This window comes from Photinus pyralis, unplaced genomic scaffold (genome assembly GCF_008802855.1).
Source record: "Photinus pyralis isolate 1611_PpyrPB1 unplaced genomic scaffold, Ppyr1.3 Ppyr1.4_LG2, whole genome shotgun sequence".
In the NCBI taxonomy this organism is placed as follows: Eukaryota; Metazoa; Arthropoda; class Insecta; order Coleoptera; family Lampyridae; genus Photinus; species Photinus pyralis.
In genome coordinates this window covers 43359556-43373391 of record NW_022170403.1, presented here as the reverse complement: position 1 = coordinate 43373391, position 13836 = coordinate 43359556, and the positions used below count along the sequence as shown (strand labels likewise).

The 13836-nt window shown below is 38.7% G+C and overlaps 4 protein-coding genes across 5 annotated transcripts; 1 reads left to right on the top strand and 3 right to left on the bottom strand.

Moving 5' to 3' along the window:
• Positions 1–1005: 1005 nt before the first annotated feature.
• Positions 1006–2035, top strand: LOC116165150 (putative nuclease HARBI1). 2 transcript variants are annotated; one of them, XM_031479460.1, is made up of 4 exons: positions 1066–1124; positions 1175–1302; positions 1389–1586; positions 1638–2035. In XM_031479460.1, exons 1-4 carry the CDS (start codon positions 1066–1068, stop codon positions 2024–2026), a joined length of 774 nt encoding a protein of 257 aa, XP_031335320.1. In that variant the 3' UTR covers positions 2027–2035. The 2 variants fall into 2 exon arrangements, with proteins under 2 accessions (XP_031335319.1, XP_031335320.1); XM_031479459.1 differs by having other exon boundaries at positions 1006–1302.
• A 114-nt stretch (positions 2036–2149) lies between these two features.
• LOC116165151 lies at positions 2150–3334 on the bottom strand. The gene is made up of 2 exons (XM_031479462.1): positions 2678–3334; positions 2150–2598 (listed from the first exon to the last, which is right to left on the bottom strand). The coding sequence occupies exons 1-2, from the start codon at positions 3078–3080 to the stop codon at positions 2180–2182; spliced, it is 822 nt and encodes a 273-aa protein (XP_031335322.1). The 5' UTR covers positions 3081–3334; the 3' UTR covers positions 2150–2179.
• A 46-nt stretch (positions 3335–3380) lies between these two features.
• Positions 3381–4667, bottom strand: LOC116164035. The gene has a single exon (XM_031478162.1). The coding sequence runs from the start codon at positions 4665–4667 to the stop codon at positions 3381–3383; it is 1287 nt and encodes a 428-aa protein (XP_031334022.1).
• Positions 4668–5459: 792 nt separating this feature from the next.
• Positions 5460–7417, bottom strand: LOC116164034. The gene is made up of 3 exons (XM_031478161.1): positions 7057–7417; positions 6662–6839; positions 5460–6591 (listed from the first exon to the last, which is right to left on the bottom strand). The coding sequence occupies exons 1-3, from the start codon at positions 7415–7417 to the stop codon at positions 5460–5462; spliced, it is 1671 nt and encodes a 556-aa protein (XP_031334021.1).
• Between the last annotated feature and the right edge of the window lie 6419 nt (positions 7418–13836).

Sequence of the window (13836 nt, the reverse complement as noted above, 5' to 3'; positions counted from 1 at the left end):
TGCATTCATTGTCTGTACTTCGCCGGCTTCCGCACTTGTCGGCCGCACTTGGTACGTAACTCGGGTACTCTGCTTTGAGCACTTTCAGTGCTCGTCACTCCCGCATTGTCGCTTTCGACGCTCACTTCTTCGCTGTCTTTGTGATGAGAAGTGCCGATCGGCAACGCCGGAGACTCCACCACAAAGGGTTTCGCGTCCTGCCGTTTGCACACAACGCAAGACGATATTACCGTGCGCACTCTTCTACTGCCTCCCAAAATCCAGTATTTCTCCCTAAGGATACTCAGCAGGTTTTGTGCTCTCGCATGACAAGATTTTGCATGTTGGAGCGTTATCAGACGTTGAACAAAAACATGCTTTCCTGACAGCAAAATGGGAAATGGAAAGTTTTCAGCGTCTGGTCTATTCGAGACTTGAGTTCTAACACATAGCAAACCGAATTCGTCACATGTTACGGTTAAACCATTTATGCCCAGTTTCTCCAATGTATCTTAAGCTCTACTTGAATCTTAAGATCGCCTTAAATCTTAAGTCTATCTTAAAACGTTGCACCAACGCAAATCTGCATCTTATATTCACAAAGGCAGCCTTACATTTAAGTCGTGAAAATCTGCGACTTAAGTCGGCATTATTGTTAGTGAAGTTGAAAATGAGTGGCATTTTGTCTTTCAAACGTCACTTTTCAAAATGGAATTGATCGATGTCGATGATGTCGATGTGGTTGATATGGTAGACATAGTAGAAAATATTCGAATACCACGGCAAATTCACATTAGGAGAAATTTATTTAATATTTATTCTAATGTTGAATTTTTTCGACGATTTCGACTCGAAAAAGGGACTGCTTTATATTTATTGGAGAAAATAGAACATAGACTAGAGAACTTCCATAACAGGTAAGTACACATCATTCATAGGTTTGTTTCACGTTTGTATACTTACCTACATATAATGCTTTTTGTGACTATTGTATAGTGCGAATTCAAGGTGTACAATAATGTTTTTTGAAATTCAGGAATAATTCCATCAGTCCCATGAATCAACTTTTGCTAACGTTAAGAGCTTATGCCAGTGCAGGGCATTTTGTTGCTGTTGGAGACTTTGTGCATGCAGACAAGTCAACAGTATGTAAAATTGTTTCAAAAGTTTCAAGGCTCATAGCATCAATTGCAAGGGAATTTATATACATGCCTCGAAATGAAGTTGAAATTGCAAGTGCTCAGAATAAATTTTACGACATTGCTGGTTTCCCTAGAGTCATTGGGGCAATAGATGGATGTCATATAAAAATTCAATCACAAGGTACTTACTACACTATTTTTTTCACATTATTTTTAGTATTATACTTTACATTCGCTCATTTCTACAAATAAGAATTTAATTTAAAGGTGGAGCTGATGCTGAAATATATCGAAACAGAAAGGGATATTTCTCTGTAAATGTGCAAGCCGTTACAAGTGCTGACCTGTTATTCCAAGATATCGTCGCACGTTGGCCAGGTTCGACGCACGATACCACCATTTTTAGAAATTCACGATTAATGCATAGATTCAATAATGGAGACTTTGGAAATAGTATCTTGTTGGGTAAATAGCACTTTTTTCAATATTAATTTACAATCGCTACTTACTTTTTAGGAGATAGCGGTTATATGAATCTTTCATATCTATTTACACCTTTTCTGAATGTTCAGAACGATGGTGAAAGAAACTACAACAGAAGTCACGTTCAAAGTAGAGTCAAGGTAGAAAATCTATTTGGTGTTTGGAAAAGAAGATTTCCTATAATAGCGTATGGATGTAGAATGAAGCTAGAAAATGTACTTTGTGTTATTGTGGCTACAGCAGTTTTGCACAATTTGGCTCGTTTGAGGGGAGAACCAGAACCACCTATTGAAAATTTAATTATGGAACACGAGCTTCAGCAAGCAATTCGAGATGGAGATATTCCTTTAGCCGCCGAAGAAAATGATTTAGGCTATGATTATAGAAGACATTTAGTAGATATATATTTTTCTAGATTGTAATTTTCGTATTTTGCAAGTTTAAAGATAAATTATATTACATATTAACATACCTACTACAATAAACATTTTTTATTAAAATTGAAAATACGTACTTATACTTATTTAAATGAATTCATTCTTCGAAAAAATACTAGATTTATTTTATGGCAACATTTACTTGGAACAAGAGCACTTCCCAATTTCCTCTTCCATTAAGTAAATTTTTTTCTTGTGCTCAACTTCCATGGCATGTAACATTTTCTTGTGCTCCTTTTCTTGCAAAAGAATTTCTTTTTGAATTTGTAGTACTTCAATTTTAGCTCTTTCTGTAGGTCCCAGGTCTGCGTTAATTTTAGGTCTCCTTCGAGCAGACCAACGAGTGCCTCGTAAAAGTGTGGGCGTGGGCTCTTCGTAAGTAAGCAGAACGTTTTGATTGCACAGTTCAGTTTCATCATGTGTTTGTTCTAAAGGTGTAATAGAAGGTGTACTGGATGTACACGGTATTTCTATGTTAATTTCTTCTTGATTGGGCTTGGAAGATATCAAAATCGGCATTCCAAGAATATCCTCTGCTGGATGATCTAATATAGGTTCTACAAAATATAAAAATACTTGTATCTATGTGTGCCTCACTAAAAATATAATTAATGGAAATTCGAGTGTAAATTTTACCTTTCATTACATCAGAATCAAATTCATTTCTTAGACCAAGGACTGTCTTCTTATTTATTATATCCAAAACCAATTGTTCATTTGCTTCACAATTTTTCGAAGAAAGTGCAGGAGCAACTCCTCCACCAGTTTTGTAAAGCTCCTGCCTTTCTAGTGCCGCCTTTTTTCTTGAGTCCTGCTTCATATTGCTCCACTGCTTCCGTAAAGAATTGGCGTCACGAAAGACGTTGAAACACTTTTTATTAAAATTTTGCTCAATAATTTTCCAAACGTCATCTTTTTGATGGTTTGAAACGGCGTTTGTATCTTTATTTTCGATGATATTTTTATTTGAATCAACCAAATGAATTAATAGTTTTTTTTCTTCTTGAGTGTAATTCACTCTTTTTTTATTAGAATGCATGTTGGCCGATGTCTAACAAGTTCGGTGCACGGTTCGGTGGGGCAATGACGAGTAACTTATAGAATAAGGCCTTATTCTGTGGAGTAACTATCAAGTTTGACAGTTTGCAATTATTAGGTACCTACCTTCGGTAACGCGATTCATTAGTAAAATTGGCATTCATTTGATAAAATTCTGTGTTGCCAGATCGTTTCAGACAAATTCTGATGCTTAGCTAAGATGCGAACTTAAAATTTTGGTGCAACGTAATTTAATTTTAAGGACACCTTACAATTAAGACCGCCTTGCCTAAGGTACAGCTTATATTTTGTTGGAGAAACCGGGCATTAAAGCGTCATTTCGATCTCCAAACGATTCCTTCTGGCTTATTTTCAAAATGAGGTTTTCGGCCGTTTGTAGTTCCTCCACCGAAAGAGCTTCCATCCTTACCGTCAATGGTAATGGTTCTTTGATTTTAGCGACTTGTCGATCTGCCGCCTTTTCCTTCAATTTTTTTCTAACATTATTTTTGAAACGCAGCATCCACCCAACTTGACGTACTATTCTCTCGAAATCCTCAAATAACGTAAAATCTGAACTAGCTAAGTTCTCAGTAACCAGCAAGCTCGATACTGTTGATTTCGTCCTCTCTGCAGTGATTTCATTCTCGTCATATGCGACTGGTTCCGAAGGCCATTCCGCCGGCTCAGCCCTCAGCCATGATGGCCCCTCCCACCAACGTTTTTCGCACAATTGTTGCGGTGTGCATCCTCGGGAAGGCAGATCAGCCGGATTTAAGTGCCCTGGCACATGCCTCCATGAATCGATCGCCGAATTCTGACGAATTTCATTGACCCTATTTCTCACAAAAACCGTCCATTCTTCTTTTCGTCGTATCCACGAAAGAACGGTAGTGGAGTCGGTCCAATAAAAACACTTTCCGTCGCCTTTTAGGTCTTTTTTAACTGTGTCACACAAACGAACACCGATCGTGGCGCCCAAGAGTTCCAGTCTAGGAATGGTAGTTGGTTTGATAGGCGGGACTCTCGATTTTGTGGCTAGGAGATGTATTTTTACCTCTCCTCCTTGCTCTATGCGCAGAAATATCACTGCGGCATAGGCCTTTTTACTCGCGTCTGTAAATACATGCAGACTCCATGGTTGCGATGTATTCGACTCGAACCCAATCCACCGTGGTATTTCAATTCTTTCCAAGTATTGTAATTCTTCCGCCCATTCCATAAACGCTTTTCTCGTCACCTCGTCGACTTCCTCATCCCATTGCAGTTGTTTTTCCCATAATTGTTGTAACAGGATTTTTGGTCTTAGAGTCACGGGACTGGTAAACCCTATAGGATCGTAGAGTTTCTGAGCGATGGATAACATGAGTCGTTTCGTCACACGGAACTTTTCCGATTGGATCAATTCTTTGATCGAAAAACCGTTAACTGTCAATACGTCTTTCTCTCGATGCCATTTCAAACCCAACACGGAAACGCTGGGAGTATTAGGTTCGTTCAAACTCGTGTGCTCCCACCCTCGAAGATCAAACTTCGCTTCCGCCATTACTTCGGTGGCCTCTTTTATGAACTTATCGAGAGTCGCCATGTCCTTTACGCTGGTCACGCAATTAGAAACTCTGATTTAACCGCGTGATCGTGTCTTTTGAATAAGAGGGATTCGGTGTGTCGCATTTTTCGAGACATTTTTCTAGGTGATGTTCGATTGTAGCTGCTAACAAAAACGGGCTGCTGCTCACACCGAAAACTACTCTTCTATGTCGATCAACCTTTTCATTGCCCTGTTTATCAACCCATAAAAATTTTAGAAATTCTCTGTCCGGTTCATGAACTCCAATTTGTAAGAACGCCTTTCGGATATCAGAAATCACTCCGATTTTGAGTTCACGAAATCGCAAAATTATCGATGGGATCAATTCTATCAAATGGACACCCTTGCTTAAGCAACTATTTAACGACGGTGAAATTTTCGAATACGCTGATGCATCGAACACCGGACGAATTTTTGTTGTCGAATTTTCCTTCACGACGGGCCTGTGTGGCAGATAATGCCCTCGTGATGATCCACCTCCCCAACAACTGTCTCGATTACTCCTTCCGATTGCCATTCACAAAAAACCTGATCGTAGGCTTGGTGTAGTTGGGTGTTTTCCAAGTTTCTTAATGTCAAACTCAATCGCCTTTTTGCAATCTCGTAATTGCTGGATAAAGGAGAGTGATCCGCTGCCCACTGAAGTCGCACTTCATAACGCCCTTCTCCGTCAACCTGTAGAGTTTTCTCAAAGCACTTCTTTACTTCTCGAAACTCTTTCTCGCTTCGTTTTTTCTCGACAGGATCTCGTATCCCAAGTACGTCGAGTTCCCACAGCGAAGTCACTGTTTAGTCAGAAACTAGACAAGATATTTCCATGTTTGATTTAAATCGCTGGCTGTCTATTTTTCCCATGAGCGTCCATCCGAATACAGTTTCAACCGCTACCATTCCACATTCTAAAACTTCCCTCTTTCCTGTGTAAATATGACCTGCCACGTCTGCGCCTAGAAGTATTTCTATCGGCGAGGAATCTTTTACATCAGACAAGGAAATCCCAATACGTTTCAACTCCTTAATCCACGGTCCATAAAATACCGGCGGAATAGGATGACAAATAGTCGGTTGATCCAATACCTCTACTGTACGGGAGTAATCTCCCTTTACCAACGTAACGTCGTAACAAGAATGATTATGTTCTACTGTTGTTCCACCAAACAACCCATGCGCTATCGCCGCGCGTCTTTTTACTTCGAGACCTAACGCGTCGCTGGTGCTTTTTAGTATATAGTCGATTAGTACTCGCAGGTCACGTTCGCCACCGTTATGTCGAATATTGACTCTAAAAGTTTGCAGAAAAACGTGGCTTGACGTGAAATTCGCGAGATCCTCAGATTTGGCTTTCTCAGATAGATTAGCCGCTTTCGATTTGTCATGCGCATTATTTGCTTCTGGTTTCGATCCTACTTGCGGATCCGTTAATGTAGAACACATTAAGGGTACGTGCTCCTTTTTACAAATAATGCATTTTACGGTGGCGCGGCATCTCTTGACGCTATGACCACCCCGCAGGCATCGAAAACATGCCCCTTTCTTTTTTACTATATCTTTGCGCTGTTCTAGCGAAAAATTTTGAGCTTTAACACACATTGTACTTTCGTGATTTTTATCGCAAAAAACACAGCTCAAACCATCTTGGACTACTAACCCCGCGGCTGTCGCTATCGGTTCAGCGTTTTGCGATATCACCTTTTTCTTAAACGTAGGACTTAATCTACAGTACGAGTCATTCCCGGATTGTTTACGTACGCTAGCTTTCCCTCCCGAAGAGATACCAAAACCCTCAGCAGCGAGTGCAATGCGCTCCTCGCCCTCTACTTCTCTTTTTAGGAAGGCCATTAAATTGGCTAAACGCCTAGCAGGTTTTATCTCTTCACGCTGAATTGCATCTGATAAATTTGCTATAGACGCGTTCGCGGCCCTTTTGCCACACTCTAAGAAGTTCCTCTGGCAAGCACGACTCAATAAGTGGGAATAACATTGCTGCGCACTTCTCGGTGGTTACGCCTAGCGTCTCCAGCGCTCTCAACTGAGTTTCCAATTTATCGTAGAGAGATACTAAGTCAATTTCTCGCGTCGAAGTCGCGTTCTGAATAATCAACTTCAACAATTCGCGTACATAAACTTCGATTAACAAGTCCTCTCGACCGTACCGCGATTTTAACGAGTCTATAATTTTTGAATAGTTACCGGCCATCACAGGGTAGCTTTCTACGACCTGCCGTGCACGGCTGCCAGCAACTGTGGCTTGTATTAAGTAACTAATTTTATCGATTTCATCGAGTTCTGTATGATGATGAATTTTCACAAATTGTGCCCAAAACGCGAGCCATTCACGCACGTTCCCATCAAATTTTTTAAAATCTTTCGGTAATAAATCTCCTACCTTGTATGTTGTAAAGATTTACCCCATTGTTACCGATGCCACTGGAAGGAACGGCTGCTGTCGATGGCTTGGAGGTTAGGTCGCTCACCTGCTGCTGTAACTCAAGGAACTGTTCCATGAATTCTGCGCAAGTAGCTTGTTCGGCTCCCAGGACGTCTCTGTCGGCCGCCTCACCCATCAACAGCGTTGTTATTTCATCGTCGGCTTTTTGTAAAGTTGAATGCTTAAGCCGCAGCATTTCAACCGCCACCTTCAACGCAACACTATCTATAGGAGTTTTAGTTAATAAAACCCGTAGCTTGTCGGTGGCCCGCATAAAGCTATCACGACATACGTCGCGGTATCGCCTTTGTTGCTCCATTTTTCGCGGAAATCGAACGCACCACTAAAATGTCAATTTAACACAAATATCGTAACCAAAACACTCAAACCCGGTATCCTGTCACGGTCGCCATAAAATGTTAACAAAGCTTGATGAAAACTACCCGTTTTCTTATGGGTTTTTTATTTCTTGTCACGATACAATTAAATTGACATAACTAGTAAAAAATGCGTATTTCCACTCTTTTGTTTTTTTTTTACAACTCTGATATATGTCCAATTCACAACAATTACGCACCCAACAAGGCTATACCAGGGAAACCTTCTACGGGACAAAAACCCCGGCATAGGACACACAAATACATGAAATAAATCACCTGCAGCAATAAAATGCAAGAGAATATACACATAAATAAAACATCTCAAATTGTATGATAAAAATCAGATAATCAAATCAAATGCAATTAAACAAGTTCATAAAAACAAAATACACAAGACATCATAAATGCAGTGGAAAACCCGATAAATCAATTCAGTACAAAAACACATTAAAATACCTGTACAATCAATTGAAATAACACAACTCGTAAAATAATAAATGGCATGTACATAGGAAACATCAAAATGGTGTGGCTCTACTCCAGCCCTCAGTTAACATGGAAATAACTAAAATAATAATTTAAAAAGTTACCTTGCGGACTAATTACTCAGCCAAACAGCTATAAGAAAAGTATAATAAAATATTGGATTATTTAATGTGAATAACGGTTACATTTGTAGGCACTTATTGAAGACTTGCAAACTCCAGACTCTTTAATAACATGCATGTCTATGATCTATAATGAACCTTATTCCATTGTCAATATGTATTAAATTCATATAAAAACAGAACCAATAAACAACCTTCAGACGTCTCTAAAGAACCTGGAAATGCCTTCTAAAACTGGTCGTGTGCTGAAGTATCAAATTTACCTCTCGGAAAATGATTGGAGGACTGACAACCTCTTTTTAGGTAAAATATAAATCTTCCGCAACCTGACGCAAGTTCGAGAGCCGCGCTTCTGGACTCAAAACTGCTGCTATTTCAGTAGGACAAGAATGAACTTCATAACTTCCTTCTCACTAAGATTTCAAGTGAACTTACCGCCTTACCTGTGACCAATTCCTAAAATACAGATAATGAACTTAAAATTATTATCGCAACCTGCTGTGATGCCTTTAGAAATGCAGGGATATTAACTTTATCTTGGACAGCTCACACCCACCCACACACCCTTACTACAACAATTGGATGGAATTTAAGAACTTCCTTCTGCTGTTCTTCTTTTTAATCAAACTCGTTACCTACTTCTTGTTCTTCACAAAAAATGTTCTCACCGACTTGTTTTAATTGAGTACTAGGACTATTTAATTTTCTTTCTTCTTCACATGTTATGCTATTATGTCTCTTCCGTCTCATTATGGACGTTCAAAATTTGTCGAAAATACTGTGACGTAAACGTCACGTGATTAATTTTCTCTTCTTCTTGGTGCTGAATTAGTGATCTAGCATGTATTCGTCTCCCTGATCACCCCTATTAAATTTGTCCACTGTAATGTCTTGCATTCTGTGGGCGGTTCGTGTATTCGCGCCGCTCTCGCCTTATATTTTCTCTTGTTTTACGAATACATTTCTATGAGCGTTTCTTTCTCGTTCCCCGTTCCGTTGTTGCTCTTTTATGAGTTATTCTTTGATCAACTCTTCCAATTCATACTTGTCCTGTTGGGTTAATCCGGCTTGCTGTGTGTATTTTTTTAAATTTTCTTCTCTTGTATTCAAATATCTCGGGGTAGCTCTTGTTGAACTTTATCCAATAAAGGACATGGTAAATAATAGTATATTATATTATGAGGAGCTAAAGTGATACTTTTTATGGCGAGTCAGCGTTTGATGGCCGAGCGAAGCGAGGCCAGCAAAATACTGACGAGCCATAAAAAGTTACTTTAGCTCCGCATAATATATGCTATTTTTTCTTCAAACGTGAGAATAACGCCTAAATAATGGTTTTCAAAACGGAAGAAATATTAACGCGATCGTTATAGGTATAGCCGTGAGCGCGTCGGCTGTGGTGACTATAACAATTGCTATAGTTAGCCATTATTAGTTTTGACGTTTTAATTGTGGACGAGTTTTTTGTAGGTAAGTATCCTTTCAATTTTTAGAAAATTACGACCTTAGTAATTTCTGTAATTCCTTTAGCGATCATGGATTCATATTGCCGCCACCTGACGTGGAGGAAGTTGCTTTAGCGGCGGTCGAAAATTTACTTCCTACAAAGTCAAAGGACATCTACGACCAAGCTTGTAGGAAATTTATTGATTGGTGTAAGCAAAAGAACGCAAAAACCTACTCGGAACATGTGCTCCTGGCTTATTTTGTGTAAAGTGACATGGTGGCTGGAAGTCCAATTGTGTGGCTGAAGGTTACATAGAAGACTCGATTTCAAATAAAAATGAAATTGCACAAAAAATACTTTCGACAACTTTAGAAAATCATCAATGTGACACTGGCACTGAAGCGTTTTAATGCCTAGGCACTAAAATATTTCACTGCCGCTTATTCGATTGTTCTAAAAAGTCAAACTTTAACTCATAGTGCTGGGCTACGTAATGTCAATATTATATGACGTTTGAAGAAAAAACATCTTATATTTAATTATTGCAATGAATAGTATATTAAGTATGGAGAACGGTAAGGGATTTTTACCGTTCGAAGACAATTGTTTGGAGGAGGAGCGAAGCGACGACTCCAATTATTGTCTGAGAACGGTAACCCTTAACGTTCGACGTGCTTATAACATTTTTTGCGCGATCGAAATTAAAATTATGCAACCAATTATAAATATGCACTAAGAAATTAACGAGCAGAATAAATAATTGAAATGATCGAAGTGGTATGGTGTAGGTACATCACTAGGTAACCAGTTTATTTGTCAAAATTGAAGTTAATAATTTCATAAAAATGTGCATGTGTCTGATGTAGTTTACTAGCTTTGCACTTCCTTTATGACTTTATGAGCGTCTTGCCATAGGAAACAACAGCACTAATTGTACGTTTAATGTACCTAACAATAATTAAAGATTAAATGTAATGTAAGACTGTTGATTTTTAAAAAGGCGTCGGTAAGTATTTTTGCTGTTCTGTTTTTAGATCGGTAAGTAATTTTGACGTCGTCGTAATCATAGCAACTGGTAAATTCTACGTACTGTCATGGAAACACCCATGGTAAATAGTCAGAAATGACCGATCGCGCAAAAAGGTTATTATTGTCTTAGAAAAGTACCGGCTTTATATGGTCCAGTGGTAGAGCATTGGACTATAAATCCGAAGGTCGGGTGTTCGAACCTGTGGCAGAGATGGAAATTACCTTAGACCAGTTTCGAGCATTCTGCCGGCTACTCCGAATTAGGTTTTCCTGCAGTTTTCCTAATTCGTAAGGTAAATCCCGGAGTAGTATAGAACAACTTAAGACCTTCTGCAGAGCCACCTCTAAAAAGCATTATGCGGGTCACTCTGTAATTGGGCGCAAGCCTGTTGAGGGCCCAGACCAAGAGAGGGATAATAAATAAAATAAAATAAAAAATAAAATAAAAGTACAAGTTAGTAAAATGGGACGAGGCAACTGAAATGGATAAATGAGCCACACATTCGTTGAACCTGCAACTATCAACTGGAAACTAACATGTAATTTATAGCAAACTCATATAAAAATCAAACCAATAAGCAATTTAGAGCTTTAAAAAAACACGCTTTTTGTACCAATAATAATAAATGGGTACACGTGGTCATACTAATCTTTTGCAGGACTAGTAAACTTCTCTGGTTAGCAATTTGTAAACGACTTTAGGTTATATTGTTTTATGAGTCAGAAAATTCATTTACTGTTGGTAGGCAACATTTTGGATTGTAGGTAGGTAGGTATAGAATATAATAGATGGTACAGAAAGTCTAAACTCCGATTGTTCCATTGCTTCAGTTTATTCATACACTTTGCTGTTTGATATCATTTTCTAAATCTCTTGTGGTGATTTGAATAGACTACAATAAAATTATGTGCACGTGTATTTGAAATGCTTACGTCGGTATTATTGAAATTTCATTTCGATGTGCAAGTAGGTTCTAGAGAATGTAATGCCACAACCAGTAATTAGAGAATTCCAAGTCTGCGTTGACGTGTGCATAATTGTAGAAGATAAAGTGTTATATTGATTTATGTTAATCCATTTGCATGTCACAACATAAAGCGATAAACCCAATATTTCTAAATAAATTATAATGGGAGAACATAATACAAATAATACCAACATAACAATTTCTTTCGGAAATTATTTTATTATATAGAAGTCGATCCACGGTTCCATTATAATACTGACATAGTTATCTTCCTTTGTTATCTTCCAACCCTTCTGTTATTACAAACGCGTATAGAAAAATCAATGTGTAAACTCGTCTGAACCAATATTAGCCTTTAATTAGATAGAATCCACTTATGGTACATAATAAACCAATTATAATGAAATAACAAAATCGTAATTACATCTCACCTCGCTTCCATATTGACGAAAATGGTTTATTTTCAAAATTGGATGTCCAGTATAAAGCTATTAATTTATCACACATTGCACTGCAGGGTAACGGAAGTTCGCGTATATGTCGTAATAGTAAGGCAGCTAGCTCGAAATCCACTGGACGAGAGCGATCAAAATTCTAACCAACGGAGTTCCACTTTGGCCTATTCGAGTATGCTAAAATCGATCGTCTGTCGCCTCAAGTCATATGACTTATGGCGCTACGGTACTTCTTGCGGTACCAATTTTAAATGATTATTTTGAGAAAATAAGTTATACACCAAATGAAAGCGTTGATAATAGCTCTTAAAAAATATTTTAAAAAAACGCGAACATTTTTCTGTACAAAACAATTCTTATGCCCGTTTGCACCGACAAATTTAAGTGGAGCTTAGCTTAAGCGTAGGTTAAAATCCATGACAACCATTGTCTCAATAATCGTTGCCATGGATTTTAAGCTACGCTAGTCGGTTTTTCACGAACTTTCTACGGATGTAACTAGGTAACGGTTGGAAGAATGAATCTCAAACTTATGGGCGTTTGCACCGACAAATTCAAGCGGAGCTTAGCTTAAGCGTAGCTTACAATCCATGGCAACGATTATTGAGACAATGGTTGTCATAGATTTTAAGTTACGCTTAAGCTAAGCTCCTCTTAAATTGGTCGCTGCAAACGGCCATTAATCTTTAACCTGTATATATCCGCATTACCGATTACCGTTCCGTAACGGAGTTAAAAACGTTAAAATTTAAAAGCCTGTCAGGCTCGAGGTCAGGCTTTACTGTGTCGGTTCGCCGTTCCCTGAACTAGTAGTATCGTATCGTATGGTGGCACTCCCTAGGTACAGACGTTTTCAGGTCGCATCAACAGCTGTGTGTGTGTGACTTAACAAAACCGCATACCGTGCCACTTTTAAATGAAACAGTAAGAATATGCAAACCGTAACGCCCGAAACCGCTTACCGTACCTGTTTTGATACCAGTCATCCGTCAGCACGTCGCCCCTGTAGGTCGTTAAACAAACCTAGAGTTTTACGAAGCAATCTGTGAATATCCATAATTCCGCAAACCGTAATTCTTTACCTGGTTCATCATGGTCCCGATTTCGGTTATAAGGTGTGTTTGAAATTGAAAATTGAAATAAGTTTCCGCCAGTTTAAAAATTAACTCCGGAAAATATCAATTATGCCGTTCGTCTCTAAAATATTTGGAACACGTTGGTGGTCTCCAAACCGATTCTGACAAAATAGCCGCAATTCAGCAATTTCCGACTCCACACAACGTTAAAACCGTAAACTTTCTTGGAGTAGCGTCTTGGTACCGCTTTTTCGTTCCAAATTTTTTGTAACTCCACTGACAAAACTTCTTCGCAAAAACCAAAAATGGATTTGGGGTGAAGATCAAAATCGTACCTTTTAAACTCTCAAGACATGTCTATTGTCTAACAAACGCTCCGATTTCGACTTGTTCTGATTTTGATCGACCCTTCGTTTTATAAATAGATGCCTCCAATGGAGTAGCACTCACCTAACAGATTGATGAAGAAAACCGAGTGAGTGTTAATGCCAGGCAAACCTTAACTTCTCCTTAGAAGAATTATTACGTGCCCGAAAAAGAATGTTTGGTTATCGTTTGGGGAATTAAAAAGATTAGACCGTATTTAGAAGACATTTCACCGTATCATCCGTATCATTAGTATCTGCGTTGGCTGGATTCAATCAGGAGTCCGACCGGCCGTCTAGACTTCCTGCAACAGTAGCTACCCTCGCCTGATTAGATTGTGTGATTTTGTGTCATTGGAAGAGCGCTAATTTATCAAGATGTTTAAGACGTTTTCCAGAATTTTAGAGAA